We start from the raw sequence: 22286 nt of genomic DNA, 5'->3' as shown, positions 1-22286 counted from the left end.
GTGGTCAAAGTAATGTTGCTTATTGAACCATTCATGAGACAGTGTAAGCCCTTGGAAAATCATACAGTACAGTAAGTCCTTATATAAATCTGAGGTGCTATAATTGTTCACGTTCTGAATGTTAAATGTTGTGTTTCTAGACTTGGAGTTATGTGACCATGTCCAAAGACAGAATTTGGCTGCAGAAGTGATGTTCAGAGGTACCCGCTGGTTGCAGCACTCATGTCGGATTAATTTGTGAGAGGAACAATGTGTAGAATTTATTTATAGCTCCTGTGGATTAAGATGGAAAAGCACTGAATGCTGCCAATCCTACTTGTGTTCTTACATTACATTGTAGTCCTCTGTCTTGCTTCTTTTGTCTTCCCATTTACTATTTCTACTTCGTTTCTCATTGTTCCATTGTTTGAAAGTCCAAGTCCATACAGATAAGTTCCGTATGAAACATTAGCCTCCCCTGAAAGGATGAAGGGCTGAGGTGAACTGGGTAGGATTTGGCCCTTAGTTGCTGGGAGTCTAATACTTCATGTACAGTGTTTACTGGGCAAAAATGATCCCTTTTGATACTACTTTTGTAAAAGATGATCATTTTTTAAGCAAATTCTCAGCCCGAACAGCCACTTTACAGCAGTGTTTTGTAAGTCACTCTGTATTACTCAATTTTGCTTTAAAAGTGTAGGTCGGGTCTTGGTGATTTGTTTGATAGTTTCTGAATGTAGAAGAGCTTCTATTAATTTCTTCTACCAAGTATGGTAAAGTAGAGAGACCTTCAGTTCTCTGTGGGGCTTGTTTAGTATTTTTGTACAATAATTTATTATTTTTCAATGGCACCCAGAAACCCCAGTTGAGGTTGAAGCCTAATTTTGCTAAAAACTAGATAAAGGAGGAGACATTTCCTATCCTGAATTGGTTACAGGCTAAGTAAGAGAAGTCTTAAAGATACCTGTATTTTTTCCCATGGCAATAAGTGGTTGCGATCTGTTGCGCCAACGTACATCTTGTATTTACAAAAGAGGAGTGGTATGTGTATGGTTATGGATGTTGATGGCTGGCTCGTGGGATAAAGTGTGCTAGGATTTTGGGGGCTGTGTACCTTGTTACAGCTCTGCATTCCAACGTGAGCGTGCCTTTATATACCCCTGCCACAAATGCCCCCCTGCCCCTTTGTAAATGGCGCTTGGTGCTTGGAAGACCCCTTTGACTCCCAAGACTGATATTTAGCTCTGCGGTTACTTTTCGGTGACAGTGAGTGGTTGCTAACGCTGTGGCAGTATCTTATTTTTGTAAAAAACACACAAAGTTGGTTACTTACCCTTGACGGGGTGCCTGCTGCTGTTACAAAATCTTCTCCCTTACGTAAGGGACGCGGTCTGTGGTGCCCGTGTTGCGTTCCGGCTGCAGCTGTCGGGATTTATTCTTGCTTCTGGTGTGGGGATGTTGGCAATGTGTGATAACACGCTTCAGAGCACACTTCTGCCTGGGAGGGAAATGACCGGGCAGATAAGGATTTTTTCTGTTTGAGTACCATCTTTGGGAAGCTGCAGGAAATTCAGGTAATGTTGACTGAAATGCAGCCGATGCCAGTGGTATTTTGCTTGTCTGTGTCTTTAAATTACTTTGTGGCATTTACTTTAAACAGTGTAACTCAGCAGCTGGGCTGTTCTGCACTGTTTAGTGGCTTGTAGTACTCCTGACTTCGTATGTTGAAGTCAGACAGGTTGTTGTGTCGTTCAGTGTACCTCAAAGGATATTTTTAGAAGGAAAAAAAACCCCAAAACATAGAGGACCACAAAATACAAAGGTTTTCCCTTTAAGGATGATTTTATAGTGCAACATTGCTTGTCCTTCAGAATGCAAAAGGATTGATTATTAACTTGTTATTTTTATCTTCTAATGGGAAGAAAATTTGTCTTTTTTCATACTTCTGAGGTAGATGAAAAGCTGATGGATGCGTGTAACATTAACTGCTCAATGCCACAGTAGTTTCTAATGCTCCCTGTTACTCTGAAGATGTACACAAAGACTTTGCATTGAATCTCTTTTCTGTTCCCCATGTAATGATGTTACTGTTGCTGAGTTCATAGGTAGACATAACTATAATAGCAGTATTTTTGTTCTACAAGTTACAGTGATGTGTAGAAGCCCTCTAAGTTATTTTCCACCTTCAGATAGGTTAATGGCTGCTGGCAATGTGATGATAAGGTTAAAACATTGAACCTGTATGCCTTTTGTAGGGTGAAGTCAAGAGAATATGGTGCATCCTTTCTAAGAAGACAGGGTTGTTCTGTACTGTCCTCTTTCGTCTGAAGCCTTGAGAGGAAAACCTGCCTAAGGCTTTGCACTGTGAGGAAGTTTTCTTGATATTCAGTGTATGTTTTTACTTTGGTTTTTTTTTTTTTTTACTAGATAGAGATACCCCTTCACCCATTGCCTTATTTAATTCCATCCCTATTGGGTGTTTAGACATCTGTAGATTATTAACTGTATGCTGCCTGTAACCATTCCTGCAAAAATCAATCAAATTTCCATATAACAATGCAAGTGCTTTAAAAATTATCAGAGCACTGATTTTTGTTTTTCTTTTATTCTTTGAACTCAGTGTATTTCTGATTGTAAAATATCAAGAATTGGAGACTATTGGTTGTCTGTCTGCTTTTCTGCAGACAGCTGAAAATTGTATTGGCCGCTGTCATACTTTTCCTATTACTTTTTTTTCTCCCAAGTCTGCTTGTTCTGTGTCTGTCTATATAGGCACATACACATTCTATTCTGCATGTTGTCTATAGCTCCTGCTTCCTACTTACTCTCATGTGCAACTTTTACTAATAGGTTGTTCCTTCCAAGCCAATTAATTCAAACAAGGTTAGATCCTTTTGGTGCAATTTTTCTTCTTTCAGACATTTGTTGCTACCTTTCCTTTCAATTGTTTATAAGCCTACCAACCCTGATTTGAATTGATTCTAATTTTAAAATATCATAAAATAGTTTTAAACATTTATCAAAGCTTTTTTTTTTTTAATCAGCTTGCATTTTTCCCCTCTTTGAGAGTAGAACAGTTGAACTAGTTTGCTGCTTCTGGTTCTTTTATGCTTTGAATACTGATATTTATGTGTCTACATGTCTTTATTATCAATAGAAATAAATTATAGCATAATACATGTAAAAATAATTTTAATTTTTTTGAGAAGTGTTATGTGGGGAAAAAGAAATAAAGTAATTTTATTCAGGCAAGCTTGTGTTTCTCTGTCCCAGGTTTTGTGGCATAGTATGGATTTGACGTCATCACAACATAGTCATCTACAAAATGAACTGATAAGAGAATTGGAAAGACAAGAAGGTAAAATGTTTCTTATTTCAGTGTGTTTTCTTGTTGCACTTAGGAATATTGTTAAGTATAAGGAACAAGGTGTCTTGCTGACAATGAGCTATCTTCTCATTCATTTTTTTCTGAAGAATTGTGTTTATGGCACTTGTACAGAAAATACAACAGATAGCGCTGTTGTAGTATTCTAGCTATGCAGCAAGTATTTGCTATGCCGGCATACTCTGGTCCTGGCAGTTTCTTACCAGTGCCTGGCATCTTGCCTGTAACTGGTTCCAGGGAATGAAGCTGTGACTACGATCAAGCTATTCAGGAGAGGTTTGTTTGCGGGGTGTCAATTAGGGAGAATTGGTTATTACAAGCTTGGTTTCTGTCTAGACAGCCTCAAACTTAATCTTCAAATACCTTCAGGGGCTGTTGGCAGCTTTTTCTGTTAAGCAAGCTCGTGGCTGCACATCTTTCAAGATCCTAAAGCATCATGAGTAATCCCCTTTTTAGGGGTCACCAGGAGTATACAAGGTTTTAGGGCAAGTGTGTGTTTTGTTTTGGGATGGGATCTAGTTGCGTTGTACAGCTGAATGTGAAAGAAGGAGGGTCTTTTTAAAAAACTATTTAGTTTTTCATACTATTTTTGTTTAAAATCTCAGCTGAGTCTTGGTTCATGTAGAGCCAGGCTTTCGGGCTTCTGCTTTTTCAAGAGAGCTTAGTGTCCGGCTTTGCTTTGCTACCTGTTCAGTGAGGCAAGGTAAAGCTTTGGGCATGATGGCAATACTTAAAACTAATTATCTGCTTAGTGAAACTAATGTTTGTTGTTTTACTTTTGAATACTTTTTTTAAAGTACCCCGAATTGATGACCTTCTCTGGAAAGCTGACATTGCGCAAGAAGATGGCTGATAGGGATTGGTATAGATTGCTGTTCCATAAAGCACTGTTCAAGTGCCTTAATCTGGAGATTTTCTTTAATGCAATTCCCTTTCCTATTGTGTAATTCTAACTTGAACAAAGAGCTCAAGTTGATCCTATGCAATGAAGCATGATTCTTGGGGGAAAAAATATCTAGAAGTATAAATATTAAAGATAGAACTACTATAGACTGAAATATTGATGACTGTCATTATGTATTCTGTACTATGTGAGGGCTGGGATAAAGTTGCACAGGCATTTCTATGCTTCTGCAAGCTTGGCTCTCTAATATTGATCCTCTCTTCATGCAGAATTCAGGGCGGGGAGGAGTGAGTCTGCATGTAATTTTTTTTAGCTTTTGAATTATGAAAATAAATTGAGTTCTGGGACATTATGTCAATGTATGCAAAATTAGTTGGTAGGGCAGAATCTTTAGTTCAAATGCAGAAATATATTCCACTTAGCTAACAGAGTAACTGTGTTGATAGCAGTAGCAGATGGTTCTCTTCCAGGTCTAGAAACACTAGTTTAAGAGGATGAGGAGACATGGGTGGAAAATGGGATATCTTTACAGTTTCATCTGACAATAGGCTTTGGCGTATTAAATTCCATGCCAGGTTCTGGAGGCAAAGGATGCCAAACCTACTGCACGGAGACTTAACCTGCTCCATCACCCTGGGCCTGTGCCTTCCTTGTTCTCATTCTTTTCCTCTACTGCCTTCCCCATTCCCATTTCATTAACTTCACCTACCCAGTCTCAGTCTCTGTTTCTCAGGGTTCTTATTCCAGTTCAGTTTCTCTGCAAGTTCCAGTCTGAGCTCTTAAAATTTGGTGCTTTCCCCTTTCCTTCTTAATTAGCTTGTCACAGGTTCTCCAGGTTAAAACTCCTTATTCTTGTTCATGATTCCCATCACTACTGGTTCTCAGCTCACAGGTAGATCCTCACCCAGTCTCATCTTTCCTCTGGTGTCTTTATCCAATCAGTTCTCCATCACACCTGCATGGTTAGATGTCTCTTTTCTTTCCTTTCATGATTTTTCTTGATCATTATCTTTAACTCTCCTTGGCTAAACTCTTCTGAGATGCCAATCCTGTCTTAATTTCTTGGGATACTAAATTACCACAGTCAATATTATTTAAATTCACTCCAGAATAATTTTATCCCTGAGACAAAAGGAGGAGAGCAAGTTTGCAAGGCATACTTGTCCTTGACACTCCATCGTCTCACTTCACTTGGCCAGGGCTCAGTTTTTAATCCATAAATATCTGAGAAAATGCTGACCTGGTAACCTTCACATATCTCCTAGCATTTTAGAAGGGACACACTCCTTCTACTCACCCTGTTTGACAGATGTCCTAACTGATGACAACTCCTGCCATCATTTCAAGTCTGTGTGGAGTCCAGAAAGGTTCCTTAAATGGGACGTAGTTGGAATGGAGGCAAGGGAGAACCAGCCTAACCCTGTAACTTAGAAGTCAAGATATTCAGCTGGGAAGAGGGAGTGACTTAGTGTCTCATTCTGATTTCCTGGTTTACTTCTAAAGACACTTCTTACCTTTCTCACTCCCTTCCCCACTGACACTTTTCCACTGACTTCAAAGCCATTGCTGTAAAATGTGAAAAACATCCTGGGATCAGAGCATGGAGCCTGAGTCTGCCTCTTTACAACTGAGTGCCCAATAGCTGGGCTTTTCCTTGCTTGTTGTCCTTCTAACGTGATTCTTGCAATCCTGGTTTCTTGATGGCCCACCTCTGGAGATGGAGGGGAAGGGAAGCACCCCTCAGGTGAGTTGTGAATTTGAATCCTCTGAGGAAGGTCCAGCACCCAATTCCTCCATTTTCTGAGTGCTTAAATTGCTGAATCATTCGTTATATTGTGGCCTTTGCAATTAACAGTGCTGGTTAAAAAATGAGCCTATTTATACTATGTATAAATGATGCTTTTGCTGTATCTTCCTGCCACCTGCCTTCCCTTCTTTCATCTTACTGTTTTTTTGTCTCTTGGCTTTGACTTATGCTTCCATCTTTAAAAAGAGAGACAACCAAACAACCTCTTCCATTAATTCTTATCTTAAAAGCATTAAACCCCCAAACTTATGGAATTCACACCATTAGTTACCCATCTTTTTTTTCGTCACTGCAGGATTGACCTGAAATACCAGAACTCAAATTCTGCTCCTCTTAGGCAACAAGTTGTCCCCAAATACTAAAAGGCTAATAGAGGTAGTGTGGAATAAGACTTGAGTATAACCCAATTAAGGAATGACTAGAGCTAAACAGCACCTTCACAGCAAATCAGAATAGTCTAAAAATACCTCTTCTCTGAATCTATGTCTTGGCTGTCTTATAGTAACTTCTCTGAGCTCTTTTGTTGAAAGTGGCAGCATTCAAATACTGTAGTAAACATCAGGTGTACTAATTTGAATTAACACTTCTCTGTTGCTTTTCTCTCCCCCCAACAAGTAGACCTGCTTTTGCTGAAGACATTACTAAACTAAAATAGAAACTTTTGTGTATGGATAGAACAGAAGTTGGAGGCCACACCCAAATAATCAAGGCATGGATTAACTCTGTAGAGAAGTCTGTAACATATACTTCCCTCTCAGCCACGTGCCTGTCTTTCCTGTTTTCACATCTTTCCCCTTTGCAGTAGCTGCATTTCAACAATAAAGTAAATATTTCTCAACTGCCACATGAGAAAGGTGGTAGGTTTGCATGGATTGGTGGTGTTAAGTTACCTTCAGGTCCTTTGCTCAAAGAAATATTTTAGAAATCCAGAATTATTGGTAGGCGAAAATTGGGAGGCATTTTGTTGAGTCCCTTCTATTCTGCTGGCTGTGGTACCTGGCGTGTTCTGGCATGTCGTTACAAGGAAGTAAGAGCTTTCAATGGCACAAAGCCCTCTTGACTGGGCAAGGTAACGCATGTGAAAGATTAGACTAGACAATGGTTTACAGTGTCTAAATTACTCATCCAGAGCCGTCCTATCCATCAGGAAATTGACTGTCGGGCTTTTATAATGTACATTAGACCATCTAATTTAAGAACACAGTCTGCTTTTGTAGTCAAAGGGAAGTAATTTCGTTATCTTTAGAGATTAAATAGCTGCTGAGCCTAGACCAGAAGATGTTTTCAATGACAGACAAACATGATGAAGTAATAAGGGAAGTACTTCGCACATTTGAATTCATTAGGTGTTCATGAGATAATCTGACTAGGTGTTTCCATTTTCAGCCTTCTAATGGTTTTTGATGGCCAGTGACTTGGATGGGGCTGGGATATCAGTGGTGTGAATTTCAAATTGAAAATGTACCTCTCAAGCCTGAGTAAATACATAGACTGGATACTGTGAGCATACCCCTCTCCTGTTCTTGTCTCCTCATGCTCCGAGCTAAGTGCATCTTGTCTCTTGGCTGAGAAGAGGCTGCTCGTGGGTGGCAGTTTTGTATTTCTGCATTTCAAAATATAAAGTTTCAAGCGTTACATTACCCTGACGTAGTATCTCAGATTAATCAATATAATATACCTTGTCATTGCCGTCACTTCAGCAGGTTGAGCTTGTAATGAACGTACTAGAATGTCTACACTCAGTTACATGATCATTTCCCTCTTTGTAGGTAGGGATGAAGTAAGGAAAAATTAACCGTGTAGTTTAGATAAGTACTGGAACAGTACTTTGCTTTATATTCTTAGAAAGGTGTAGGTTACATCTGACTTCTGGAAAGTCAAGGGCATGATTAGATTTCCATCCTAACCTCTTCCTTTAAGGGTCCTTAAGCTGGAGTGGAATGGAATGAAATAGAAATTAGTGGAATGAAATAAAGATACTAAAGTGATACCACCTGGAATTTGTGGACTCTTCTGTGATTCAGGATTGTGTATGTTTCCATGCAGCCATCTGTAATGCTTGCAAGACCAGGGCTCTGATCCTGAAATGTTAGTAGCTCAGTAAAAATTGTGAGACTCCAGAGTCCCTTAGAATTGGGACCTACTGTAGTTTTGGGGTAAACTTATGAACCATTAGAAATACCCCGATGGATTCACAGGGCTACGTTCTGATGATTCCTGTCAGTTTAGTAATGTAACGCTTCTCCAGTCATCTCTGACAGTTAAAGAACTGCTTGCAGATCTGTTCCCTTACTGACCTTTCTGTAGGTATCTTCTTGACGTTGGGGTATATAGATAGGTATTTTATATATACGTGTGTGTGTGTGTGTATAATATATGTAATGTATATTATATATAAAATACATATTGAATCTTTACTTTGATATATATAAAACACATCTTGAATCTTTACTTTGGATGATTTCAGTTCTGTGTCTCCAGAATGAGGAGATCTGAAGAGTCCTGGCTATCGTGAATTCTTGGAACTTTCTCTCATGCATTACTCAATCAGTAATGTCAGTATAGGTAGTCCTCCTGTGTTCATCAGACTCAGAGGCAATTGCTGAGAAGTCTTAGAGGAACCACGTATGTTTTCACAGCTGTTGATACATGGTTCTTAAAATATTTGTAAGTACAACTCTAAATGGTAAATTTTAAATCTAAACTCTCCAGGTGAGAGTATGCTGCTTCTGAAGAAGGGAGAATATGTTGCTGTAGGCCTGAACTTTGTCAGGTCGAGTCCGTGCTGAAGGCTTGGATTTCATTCCTTTTGCCAGTTGGAGAGTATCCATCAAAGCAGGAGAGAAGCAGAAGGCAGCTGGGTCTTATTTCCTTATCACCTTGGGCTGTGACACCATTTGACCTCAAGAGATTAAGTAGGGTCAGGCCAGCACTTGAAAGAGACTAATCTGTATTTTTTCCCCTGTAGGTTGTTTTGATGAATCATTGGGTGAAACTATTGTTTCTGAATTAATGCTGTCCTAATCCATTAGCAAAGTACTTGGAGGATGTTTTGTTACTCTGTGTGCTATTTGTGAATGAGTCTGAAAATGGAGATATTGACTGTTAGTATATATTTCACAGCTTTCATGCAGAAGGGTCATTTTACTTCCTTTTTTAGCCACATTTTAATTCAGGTATCTAGACAATGGTATCTTTTTTTAAAAATTTAATTTTAAGTCATCCCTCTTTGCTGCTTTTCCTGCATTTTAAGTGCTGTTTAACAGTGCCTGGCTCTGTTCCCTTTTTATTCAGTGGAGAATGCATTAATGTAGGTAGTATCATTAGTTATGTAGTGAGAGTTTTAACATATGCTATTAATTGATGGAAGATACCCAACTGAATTTTCAGGCTACCGTTTCCTGATGGAGCTGTATGCTCCCAAGCTTGATTTTATGTGACAATTGGTGTAAAGGGAACAGCTGATCATGTAGCATGTTTCAAAACAGGTACTATTTCTACTCATTCTAAGCAAAAAGTGTGCAGATGAAGATAGCCTAAGGCCCATTCATGTGATTTGCTTCATTGATACAGAAAAAAATGCTGCGGTTTGCAACTTGGTCCATTCTGACCTAGTCTATCTCCTGTTATTTTCCTTCTGCCTTCCCTTCCCCACTTGAAGGACTTCAACTCTGTCTCAGCAGAACTCACGTCCTTTTCTTTCTTTAGGTTTGTTCTAATATAAAGCATTCCATTTGACATTTGAATGTGTCAGCAAAATCCTCTGGTTCCCTACGCAAGATTTTGCAGCTTGACATGCGTTTCTGTAACTAACCTGCCACTGACTTCACAACTCCAGTCTTCCACATGATTTAGTATGTCTCTTTGGAAAACTATGTTCACATTTCAGTTGTAATAACGATGATTGCTTTTCCTTTGAGAATGATGTTTACGCTGTTTTCTTAATAATGTGGTTGATATAGTGTAAGATGTGTCAGCAGTATACGACTTTTCTCCCTCAGCCCTGATATTAAGTTAAAATCAAGGGGGTTCAAATAACATGCTCCAGAGACGTTAGACTTTTATGATAAACAATCCTTTACCTGAAATATTTCAAAGAATGCTGTAAGAAATTAACATATTAAGCAGAAATTCTTAAACTTAAAGACATTCAAACTTTATTTCAAGAAGACTTTGGGGCATCTATGGCTGGGAACTTCTTTGTGAACACAAGTTCAAGACCAAAGGAGCGCTATCTGTTTCACCAACAAAAATTGTCTCAGTTTTCATATGTTGCCTGAACAGGATCAGACTGTGCCATCTTAATGTAAATAAGGTTCTAGCACCTGAAACTCCACTGGGTTATGTAAATACGTGTTCATGCAAAGAGATGAATAGATGAGGAAAGTCATTCTATGTATATACCACTTCCATGCCTCTCCAAATCACAGAAGAGGAGTGAGGGCAAACCCACCTGGTCAAAGCCAGGCAAATGAAGAAGGAAGGAACCAGTCCTAGCAGACCTTTAAGTTCTAACAGTTTAGCGTGGGTGCTCAAATACTACTGCTGGAAATGCCCATTAGGCACCTACAATTCTTCCAGGAATTGAAAGCCAGGTCAGTCAAGCCTCCTCTTCTCTTGTCTGATGCTATTCTACTGATGAGTCAGCTCTTGTTGTTTTAAAATGTCATTAAAATCCATTCATTGAGTCATAATTCCAAGATTATTTTTCTTCCTGAGCAAGAGACTATGGACTAATACAGAGATAAGCACTTCCAGGAGAATAACTTCCTATCGGCTTTTTACATCTGTTGTCAAGAAACTAGTTTGATCAAAGTACCAACAAAACTTTCTCAATGTTTGCAGGTATTAAAAGACTTCATCTCACTTGGCTTTTGCTTAGTCTGATAACAATTCTCTTGTTGCTTGAAAGATTTCCCGCTAGTTCGTTATTTTTCTGTTCTGAGTGCTCTGAAGGCAGTTACAGAAAAATTAACTTCTTTCCTTTTGTGCAGTCCCACAAGAAGTTTAGTTATTCTGAAAGATATAAAGCAGAAAATAGAAGAGCGCCTTTCGCAGTACGAGGGGAAACTTGTATGTAAGTAAGCAAATCTGACTAAAAGTCTGCACTCCTTGTTTTGTCAGCGTTCTTTGTCAGAATCATTAGCATCCTGGTCCTGATAAAGTTTCTCTTTAGGGTGTTGAAGCCTGTCTACCATATGATGTCTCTGATGAAACATATGCTCTTTTTGATTCTCCACAATAGTAAGATCTTCTTAAGGGGAAGACAAAAATATAAAAAATATGTAAACTTCTCCAGATAACCTACCTGGAGGATTACTGAAGGGATAAGATGGCCAAAGATTTATGTAGTGTTATTAATCAGCAGATTTGGGTTTCTTCTTTCAGGGGTGTGGACAGTTTAGCTCAGGTAGGCAGCAGTGGCCTACAAACTCTGTTAGTGTAGCTGCTATGCAAGCCTTAAGTAGAAAGATTGTTGATAATGTAGGGAATAAGTGGGAAATATTTATTGAGTACTAGAGGGGTGGCTGTAATACTGCTAAAGTTTTATAGATCTTCTGGCAGAAACTTTTTAAGTTAAGACTTAGTAAGTTACGGCTTCTCAATAAAATTGGATCCCAAACAGATGTCAAGGGAGGAAAAATCAAGAAAAATGGTTGCAATTGGGGGGTAATAGAAGGAATAGCTTTTTACTTCCACAGCTAGTACTGATCACAGAACAAGCTCAGACTGCTCTAAGCAATCAAAGAAGATTAAAAGCAGGCTGTATCTGGTATGTGTGGAAACAGGATGATATATTAAATACACTTATGATATGTGTAATAAGACAGCTTCATATTAATTCTTTCATAAGAAAAGATTAATTTTCCCCTGGAGCAGTATTTCTCTGGCACTTAACTCATGTTTTGCAGAGTTCCCTGCTTGCAGGCACAGTGACGCATGTGTTTTCTCTCAACTTAACATTAGAGGCTTGCAGAAAGTGTACTGGGCTGCCACATACCACTTATTTCCTAACATCATAAAATACTATAGTTTCAATGTTGACTATTTAAGTTACTTTTATAAAATTATACTGTTTATATTTTTTCCAGTAGTATATGCATTACATTATTTCTAATTTTGCTGTAGCCCATGATTAGGGTTCGTTCCTTCTCCCCTTCCCCCCCACCCCCCCAATAAATTGTTGGAGTACAGTGGGTCGGTTAGTTGTTTTTTGTTGTTGGGGGTTTTTTGTTTGTTTTTTTAACTTTCAGATTATGTCTTAGTGTCAACACACTAAGATTGAACATGAACATTTTTGCACTTTCTTCCTTGTTTGTTGCTATTCTCTGGCTTCCTCTGATGCTTAGAGTAATTTGAGTTGCAACCTTAAAGCACTGGCTAATGAGCCTGAGCATCTTCCTGATGTGTTTTTGTTTGGTATTATCTCTTTCTTTGTTCATCCCTGCTTTTGTTCCTTGGTTCTTCTATCACAAGGAAGGGAGAGAGACTTTGTCAATAGGTTATGGCAATAAAAATACCAAGGTATATGGCAGAGCAAATGACAACACTTGAGGCCGTCATGTCCTGTGACTGCAGTGATTTGAGGGGGAAGAAAATGTGAAGAATCTTCGGTAGAGCAATGTGTTTTATGCTGATGAAAACACAAATGTTTTCATTTTTAATAGCCATTGGGCTTGCAGTTTCCATGCAGATCCTGATCTTGGTATCTGTGATTTTGATGGTAACTGCAGGCTTGATACAGAAGCTCTGCTTTGGACAAGATGGTAACCCAGTTATCTAAATATCTAGCATGCTTTCTAGGAGGTTTAACTTATAAACATGTTTTGCTTTAGCTAATTTGCCAAGAGATCATAGTTGGCTGTGAAAGCAAATTTCCTGTGAAACTTGGAATGATTCTAGACTTCGCTAAGAAAATGCTCTGGGCAGCTTCACTTACGTGTTTTTTTTTTGTAACATTTTGGTGCTGCTTTGTGTGATGATGGCAAAACTGAAACTGGCTTGGTATTCAGCTAAAAAAGAATGAGTCTTCTCCTGTTAGAAGAGTTATCTGGGATTATGTTAGCTATCATAAATATCCTTCGCTTAGCAACAGGGATGGCATTCAGGATATCAAGCCAACTGGAAAGAATCTCTCTGACAGGGCTCTGTTGGGGTGGGTGGATAAGCTTTCCTGACAACACTAGTGCTTTCGCTCCTGTCTGTCATAATTTGTGTTGCTAGGATCTGTTTCACAAGTTTTGTGACAGACTTATAAATGATACTGTGGCTCCTCTTGTTTACTGTCAAAAAGAACCATAATGTGGGGAAAGCGAACGGTAAAAGGATATGGAAGATAATAAAAAATCTGGGCACATAAGGCCATGAGTGTCTATACTAGGGCAGCTGCTCTTGAAGGGAAAAAGAAGTTAAAAAATTTCCTTTGGATTGCTGAAATGGAAAGCGAAATATGATAACGTTCCACTTCTTTACTTTTTATGAACTTGGCTTCTTCAGCAAAACAGGAAATTATTTAGTCATAAACTGAAAACTTCAATTAGAATTCAGGAGACTTCCCATGTATCATGCTAACCATTAATGGTGAAATTTATTTTTATTCACAGACATAATTCACATTCTTGCCTCCAAATCAGCTTTTCAATATAAATTGGTATTCATTATCAGTCCACTCAGCCTGTTTGACCTTTTATACTTTTGCTTCCAGGGGGGAAAGAAGAAGATGAACAGATAGTTGCAGAAATCATGAGAAGGCGTTTTTTTCCTCCTCTTATAACTCATAAACCCTGGGAAGGCTTTCACTTTGCTGGCCATGAAATACGAATTACAGAAGCCACTGATTGTTACGGGGCGGTCGTCTGGCCATCGGTACAATATTTATGCGGCATTGTTATTTTTTAGTTTTGGAGTCTGCTAGCACTTTTAATTTGTTTTGCATTATAAATATGTTTTGTTGTATGTTGTAAACCAAAGGAAAACATTCTGTGCTTCTCTGTCTCTGTTCTGCAAATCCCAAAGCTGAATTTAGCCTGATTTTGTATGGATTCCTGGTTCTCAAAGCTTAAATGGTATTTCTCGTTTGTGCCCCTGTCACACAAGATCTATGATCTTGTGTCCCCTCCTCACTTACCAGTAACTTTTGATCCTATTGGCCAATTACAAGCATATCTTGAAGGATATACGGCAGTCTTGTGATGATTACATTTCTGTACATTTTAAAATACAGACGGCTGTATAGCAGGCAGACCCAGGTTGCAGAAACAGCTGTGATATGAGCTCACAAGGTATTAGCACTCATGGAAGCTACTCAACCTGCTCATGTGAGAAACAAATTTACCTTGTAAATACGCAGACATGGGAAAAGGTTCAGCTGGAGCTTTCAGTTTCTTAAACAGCCAGAAATCTAGTGGGAGAGAACCGTTGTCCTTGGCTCTTGATATAAGAACCATCAATATACCCACCATACATAGAGCCTTCTTCAAGGTTTGGAATCTGTGCAATGCAGCTAACTGACTGTTTTGAAATAATTAAGAGTGAAAGAAACCACTGTGCGCAGGGAGGTGCCACGATGCACCACTGACACTTGCGGCAGTCAGAGAACATCCCTGAAACAGAACCGTCTCTAGGAGCTCCTATAGGAGGGAGAAGACTAAAACCCAGGAGGCTCCATTTCTGTCCCAACAGTATCAGCCTCCTAGGGTCATACTATTTTTAAGAAGTTCAGCTGTAGAACATAGCCAAGTAGGCCATAGTTCAGCTGAGGAGAGTTAGCATACTCTGCTGTTTTGAACTCCAAACAATTTTCCTTGTCTTAGCAGACCTGGACAAGTCATTTATGCTATATCTCTTAGTGGCCTCAGTGCATGTCTTCAAGGAAAGGTTGGCTGACGGCCAATTATTCTTACAAAATCATGGGCTGTACTTTTTTTTTTCTGGAAGGGTTTAGCCAGTTTTGCAGTGGAAGGCAGGCAACCCTTCTGTCTGTGTCTCTTCGTGTTCTCCCTTCCTGTTCCATCCAGCAGTATTTGAACTCTTCTGAAAAACGTCAGCCAAATTTGTTGAGAGGGCAGAAACTTTAAGGAAAATAAAGTTTCTGCATGTTTCATGGAAAGGAAGGCAGATTTCAAAGTTTTCCTAATTTAACCCACAGAAATTTTGATCCTGCCAGCCACTTTCTACAACAGAATATGGCAAAACTCTGAGGGAAGAAATTATAGAAATATATATAACTAACAGAAAATCTTAATATCATGTGTTTTTAAATGTCAGTCAAACATTAGACACAATCTTTAGGAACCTGGCTTTAATTAGTCATGGTGCTCACAGACTTACTTCTTTATCAAAGCTTTGTTAATTTTGAGGTATATGGAAGTTTGCATAAAAGACCCTACTCTTTTTGCTCTGAATTAAGAGGTAGAAGGCAAAACTTTTGTTTGAATTTCTAGCATGTTAACATTGGTCAACAGTCCTTCAGTTCCTTTCCTTCTACTTCTTAATTGGTTAAAAGCAAAACTAAGAGCATAATTGTGCTATGCCAGACTAAGCCACTAATAATTGCCTTTCCAAATGGTCATCTGTATTGCAAAAAGATGTGGCAACCATCATACATATTTCTTAGTGGAGACTATGTAATTATCAAAATATGGGAAAAAACGTGGGAGACAAGCTGGAAACTATCTTTGCCAGAGAAATAAAATTAGTAATTTCTATTTCAACAGTGAACAAGAACTCACTGGTCAGTATGAGACAGGGCAGAAAAGCTGAAGAAGCTTCTTAATCAGAGTTTATAAATGCATATATAAAGAGTCTGTTGTAGAGGGCTCTTTGTGGCTTTGTTTGCTATAAAAGTTTGCTAAGCTTAACAAGGTGAGCACATAGTAACTGAAAAACTGAACGGGAAGAAAAGGGGTAAATATATTGGTCCCTTTTGAATCATTGTGGTCATTAATCATTGTTAGAAATAATTGACTATTGGAAGAGTTTAACAAGGGGTGTTGTGGATTTTCTCTCACAAGCAGTTCTTATATCAAGATGTCTTTGAGAAGGACACATTTTAACTCAACCAGAAGTAAGTGCACTTATAAGCAGGAATTGCTGACTGGAATTTTATAGCTCATGTTATGCAGCATGACAGATTAGATAATTGCAGTTGTTCCTTCTCACTGTAATGCTTTGCAAGCCTATATTGAGGCATGTTGTGGCATTTATGTTGCCAGCCTATAGAGCTCAAAGATCATGGTGAACTGTGATCCTTTAGGGACAGCACTTGAATTAATATTGCTCATTTGAACTGACATGAATTTTTGAACAGACAAGAATTTTTTTGCATGCTTTTAAATGACAATGCATATTTAGTGAAGAGATTTATTTCATTTGTTCAGTATGTTCATGGATTCCCTCCCCTACAGGCTCTTGTTCTGTGTTATTTTTTGGAAACTAATTCTAAACAATACAATTTGGTTGACAAAAATGTGATTGAAATTGGAGCTGGAACTGGGTTGGTCTCCATAGTAGCCAGTTTACTGGGTGAGTACATGCCATTGCTCTTATGCTCTTGGAAACATCTCTCAGATGAATACTAGAGGATAAAGGAAGTGGTTCAGTTCTTCTAAAAGACTGTTGTTTGAAAGCTTCCAAGAGCAAGAAAAAGTAAATTCCAACAGGCTTGTTTGGAAACCTCCTCCTTTATTTTTTTTTCTATAAAGCTGTGAGTGTATTGATGCAATAAAGGAGGTCCCACTAGACGATGTTGTCATGAACAGTGTTAAACAGAGGACCAAAATAAGGAACTAGTGGCCTCTCAGGATGTCAGTGGCAACCAGTTGAAGCCAAATGTAGGTATGACCAGTGCATCACCTTCCAGTGACCAAACAGCTCTTGGATGCCAGGTCACTTTCTTTCCATTTGTGTTCAGCATTTTCTTTCAGCAACTGATCAGCAACTTGATTTTTCTGCTACAGACACTGTTGTGTTTTCTCCAGATCAGTGACTTCTGCATTTTAACAGAATTTTAGCTTTCTATAGTCTGAGAGAGCTTCTTCCTATGTGAAAAGGGAAGAACCAGAGGCAATGCTTAAATCTCATGCTGACCTCTTGAAGTCAGTAACTGGTATTCTTCAATCCCTAGTTACTCTTTGTACTTTTAACCAATATGATATCAAGATGCGGTAAATATCTGATTTCTCCACACCCATCCCCAGCTGCATTTAGATGGCAATCTGTAGAGTAGAACTGCTGGGAACCAAGTATTTATTTTAAGCACAACGGCTAAGAGCTATTGGGAGCATTTACATTGTTCTGTTCCCCTCAGTGAGAGCTACCTGGTAAAATCAGTTCCTTGTGCAGTGGCTTTTGTGAATGGACTTTTACTCAAGTCTTGAAGTATATTCAAAGATTACGTTTGTTTTTTCCCTGTCACAGGTGCACTTGTGACTGCCACTGATTTGCCAGAACTGCTGGGAAACCTTCAGCACAATGTTCTCCAAAATACAAAGCTGAAATGCAAGCACCAGCCTCGTGTTAAGGAATTATCTTGGGGAATTGATCTGGAAAAGAACTTTCCTAGGTCTTCCTGTCACTTCGACTACATTATGGCTGCTGATGTAGTTTACCACCATCCCTTCTTGGATGAACTCCTCCTAACTTTTGATCACTTGTGTGAGAATGACACTGTTATTCTGTGGGCTATGAAATTTAGGTTGGACAAGGAGAACCAATTTGTGGGCAGATTTCAGACGCTGTTTGACTTAGAGGTGATTTCTAATTTCCCCAGTTTGAACATAACCTTGTATAAGGCAATGAGGAAAGGCAAGATGAAAGCCAGACCTTCCAAACTGGCAGTCTGAAAGAGAGATACAAGGAGGTGACAGTTTCAGCTGTTCTGCAGCTTGTTCTCTTTTTAATAATTTCCATGTTAGTAGCTGCTAACACCTGCATGAATGACATTTTAAGAGATAGCTAAAACAAAACATCAGATTCCTCGTGCATCCCTAATAAATTCCTAAATTCAACTTGCTGATAGTTTTATACACAGAAGAAATGTATCTTTGACGTTTTCTTGACTTTTATGTACTAAGCTGACAACACTGATAACTTTCACAAGTCTTACCATTATTGTTATGGGTCGTGTAATGAATATTTCCAATAGCTTTCAACTGCAGCTTTGAATGGTATCTTACAAGATCAACCAATCATTTAAAACCTAAGACTATGATAAATCTTTGTATTTAAAAGTTGTGGTGTTAAATCTGATCTTTCCCCATTCTCACTGTCGTGTAAATCCTTCCTTTGAATACCCTTTATAGGACATTAAATTAGCTGACCTGCCCCCTCCCCAGGAAATAGACTGTCACAATAAAGTGACAGAATATATTAGTTACCCTTTGATTTAATGATTATGCTTTCTTCGCCTTCCATTTCTTATTTAGATTCAGGGATTCGTCAACAGACAGCCGCACACTTGAGGCAAGAGGGACTTAAATGCTTTGTTTCTTGAGCAAAGGTCTTGGGTAAGAAGAGTACAGCGTATCACCAACTGCCCTTTGCAAAGACCTTAAATTCTTGGAGGTTTGCCCTTCCAAAAATAGACGGTTATCTGGACCTCAGGGAACAACAATGGAAGAACGACAGTGGCCATCAAGAGAGGAGTTTTGCACTGCCAGCTGGTGGTGGCTGGAGGTAGAAAACTAAACCAGCCTGACTGGCTGAGGCATGGGCAGGCTTAGATGGTTTTTTGGTTTTGTAGTATGGGCAAACAAAATACTTTTCTCCTAGCTGCTCAGTACTGCGTGTTCCTGTTTTCAGTGGTCGGATTAATGTCCGTGAAAGCCTATCAGAGAACTTTCTCTTGGGAAGATTAATAAAATGATTCTTTGCACACCTCATTTTTTATGATTCTGTTTGTAACTGAGCATGAGACACCTTCAAGTCCCTTGCAGGCTAGAGAAGAAAACCCAGCTCATGGGCTGATATCCAGGCAGAGCTTTACCACCCCTGCTGTAGCAGGCCGTTGCTCTAGCCATATGAGGGCTCTGGGAGCTGTCAGTCTTTAACTTTTTAGCTCCTGTTTGTATTCTCTCCAGGAGTTTTTTGTCAGGAAATTGTCAGTTTTATTGTCAGTTTTGAGCATTTTTTTGTGATGACTTCCAGAACACAGTAGTGTTTGTACCTCTTCTTAGGACAGATGCATGTTACTTACTCTGCTGCCTGGCACAAGTATGGGGCAGAACTATGATAAATGACTGGTGTAACTGGAATGTACTCTTACTCCCAGCTGAACATTTGGTTTTCTTGGGACAAAGGTGCCCAGCGTTAGAGATGAAGTGTTGCAGAGAGGAGAGCCTGAGCTGCCAAGCTTTCCCAGTGGGAGCTGGGGATCCTATGTGTGAAAGGAGGTGGTGAAGAGGATTTTGGGGGAGAATGGATGAGGATGTGGCAGGAGGGATCTGGAGTTGGAGGGAGGATTGCAGAGAAAAGGTAGCTGTAGGGAGAAGGTGAGATGGAGGAAGAGAAAGAGAAGAGGAAGCAACAGTGAGACTGACTTCAAAAAGGGTTAGGAACCATAGCACAAGTGTAGACCATCTTTCTTGCTACTGACTGTAAGGGGGGCATCCTTGGTGAGCCATGGAGGATGACTTTGTGATAATGCTAGAGCAATCCGTATGTTTTAGCCCAGGACAGCAAAATGAGAAGAAAGGAAGCCCAGTACATTGACTCTACTTTCAGGCTCTCCTGCTGGGAGATCACACGTGAGATTTTGGCTTGGAGATTGTTAACGAAAATCTTCTAATCCTCATCAGTTATTTTGCTGTGACAAGGTTTGTAGGTAGAGGTACCCTCTTTTATTGGATCGACCAGTATAGCGAGAAAATTAGCCTCTATGACAGCTGGTATGGGTATTGCCTCTACTTACAGATGTTATTATGCTTATGTCCTTAGATCATTACAGCTGTAGAAAAACATACCTACAGAATGGAAATATTTTTTTTCCACACTGTAATAGAAATAGTTCAGTTTAAGTGAATAAAGAAACAAACATGGATCTCTGCCATTTCTAGATTTCCTCTTCCTGCTTCCTTCCTCCTAACTCACTTGCAACTGTCAAATCCACTGCAGCTGAAACTCTAATCCTTGCATCCCAAAGAGCATCTCTGTTTACAAGTGTTTCATGGTGTCCTGGTTTCAGCTGGGATAGAATTAACTGTCTTCCTAGTAGCTGGTACAGTGCTATGTTTTGAGTTCAGCATGTGAAGAATTATGATAACACTGATGTTTTCAGTTGTTGCTCAGTAGTGTTTAGACTACGGTCGGGGATTTTTCAGCTTCTCATGCCCAGCCAGGGCACCTGACCCAAACTGGCCAACGGTGTATTCCATACCATGTGACGTCCCATCTAGTTTAGGAACTGGGAAGGGGGGGGGCAGGGTTTTCCGCTCAGGGACGGGCTGGGTGTCGGTCGGCGGGTGGTGAGCAATTGCCCTGCGCATCATTTGTACATTTCAATCCTTTTATTACTACTGCTGTCATTTTATTAGTGTTATCATTATCATTATTAGTTTCTTCTTCTTTTCTGTTCTATTAAACTGTTCTTATCTCAACCCAGGAGTTTTACTTCTTTTCCTGATTTTTCTCCCCCATCCCACTGGGTGGGGGGGGCAGTGAGTGAGCGGCTGCGTGGTGCTTAGTTGCTGGCTGGGGTTAAACCACGACACATGGATAAATGGATTGACATTGTAATTAACAGGTAACAGCAAAAATATCTTGTGAACCCCAAAGTGATGAAGGCTAAAGAGGAAAAGGAACACTACAGCAAAGTAGTTAAGTGTGATCACTTTTTAAATAGCAGTTCTGCTGATTAGCCCTCTTGTTTGAGCTGCAGGCTGTCCCCTGCTGAGCTCCTGCTGAAGTCAACAGGAGACATGTTTCTAGAATGGATTCAGGATTGGGCCCGTCAGGCCCAACAGCCTGTTAATATTTACTGTAACGTGAGTCCTCTTTCTCACAAGTCTTGTCTAGCACTGCTGTGTGAAGCTGCCTGGGAAAGCTCTGGTGACTGGCTGCTCTATTGTACAGCCACCTTTTGTCCTCTGGTATGATGGGCAGGTTATTAGCCGTGCCCAATGGAGGGTGAGGTTGTATGTGGCATTTGCCTATGGATTTTATTTCTGCTCTTTAAGAACACGTCTCACACGAATGTCAAGTATTACTGACTCCTGAAGTCAGTCATAATTTTAATAATCACTTATTCTTTGTTCTAATATTTCAAATAAAGAACCAAGTTGTCATTCAGTGCATTATGTTGCTAATGCACATGGCATTTGTATCCGTAGTTTGTGAAAGGCGGAGCGAAAAAAAGGTCAGTTAAATTTTTGGGTGAAAGAGCTCCACCTATGAGGAATGCCAGAGAGGCTGCCTAAGCTGGTAGGTTTTACAGTGTCTTGTAGAGTGTTATGGTAATCATACTCATTGAAGAGATAAATTGGGTTGTATGGTATGGATTCAATCAATTCCTTGGATTTTTCGTATTCCAACGTAAAAATAATTTATTGAGCAAAAATATATTTAACTAACTTGACAGAACTTGTTAGATTTTCCACAAACAGTTTGTTTTCAGGAAGAGTTCTTCTTGTATAAAGTATATATAAAATCATTACAGTGATTTAGTTTGCAGCTTATTATATAATATCTCCATCAAGGTCTTTTACAAATCATTGCTTTTCCTTCTCAGAATTAAAGTAACAAACATTTCAACACTGTATGGTTTCCAAATGGCCATATCAAGATTTTGGCCCTGTCTTGTTGAATTGTGATGTTGCAGCTCTGAGTGATTTGGTTTCATTTGCATGATTAAACCCACCAATTTGGGCTTTTGCATCTTTTAAGAGCTGTAAGAAAAAGCCCCGTAGCTGCTGAACATTTAGAAAAAGCATTCAAATGACAGTGCAGATCTACTGTGCAAACTTCATTTTCATTTAGAAGCAGTAACGGAGGCCCAGCCTAAGAAATGCAACTGCCAAAAAATACTCCAATAACTACTCATGTCACAAATGGCAGTTGAATGATGAACAACTTATATTAGTTATTAAACAAGCACAGGTCAGTGTTAGGTGAGCAAAGAAGACTAGCTCTCACACGGGTCCTCCTTAATGGTGATTACCATTAAAGATCCGTTGAGTACGTCAGCACAGGCGACACAATCATCTGAAGAAATAGTA

At 39.3% G+C, this 22286-nt stretch overlaps 1 protein-coding gene across 8 annotated transcripts; it reads left to right on the top strand.

The window, feature by feature from the left end:
* Window positions 1–164: 164 nt before the first annotated feature.
* Window positions 165–20549, top strand: LOC142039448 (protein-lysine methyltransferase METTL21E-like). 8 transcript variants are annotated; one of them, XM_075045884.1, is made up of 6 exons: window positions 1322–1553; window positions 2235–2343; window positions 3253–3337; window positions 13781–13941; window positions 16482–16599; window positions 17494–20549. In XM_075045884.1, the coding sequence occupies exons 3-6, from the start codon at window positions 3268–3270 to the stop codon at window positions 17916–17918; spliced, it is 774 nt and encodes a 257-aa protein (XP_074901985.1). In that variant the 5' UTR covers window positions 1322–1553; window positions 2235–2343; window positions 3253–3267; the 3' UTR covers window positions 17919–20549. The 8 variants fall into 8 exon arrangements, with proteins under 8 accessions (XP_074901987.1, XP_074901988.1, XP_074901985.1 ...); XM_075045881.1 differs by having other exon boundaries at window positions 2235–2369; XM_075045886.1 differs by lacking the exons at window positions 1322–1553; window positions 2235–2343 and adding an exon at window positions 165–237.
* Window positions 20550–22286: the final 1737 nt, after the last annotated feature.

The sequence above is a fragment of the Buteo buteo genome, chromosome 14 (assembly GCF_964188355.1).
Source record: "Buteo buteo chromosome 14, bButBut1.hap1.1, whole genome shotgun sequence".
Taxonomy (NCBI): Eukaryota; Metazoa; Chordata; class Aves; order Accipitriformes; family Accipitridae; genus Buteo; species Buteo buteo.
The sequence above is the reverse complement of the archived record's forward strand: the minus strand, read 5'-3'. Positions and strand labels throughout refer to the sequence as shown.

Bases quoted from the DNA above. Each gene is read 5' to 3' on its own strand.
- LOC142039448 (XM_075045880.1), top strand. From the start codon at position 10,627: ATGCCCATTAGGCACCTACAATTCTTCCAGGAATTGAAAGCCAG. The intron at 13,942-16,481 runs GTACAATATTTA...CCTCCCCTACAG, and splicing joins GGGCGGTCGTCTGGCCATCG to GCTCTTGTTCTGTGTTATTT. The intron at 16,600-17,493 runs GTGAGTACATGC...TCCCTGTCACAG, and splicing joins CATAGTAGCCAGTTTACTGG to GTGCACTTGTGACTGCCACT.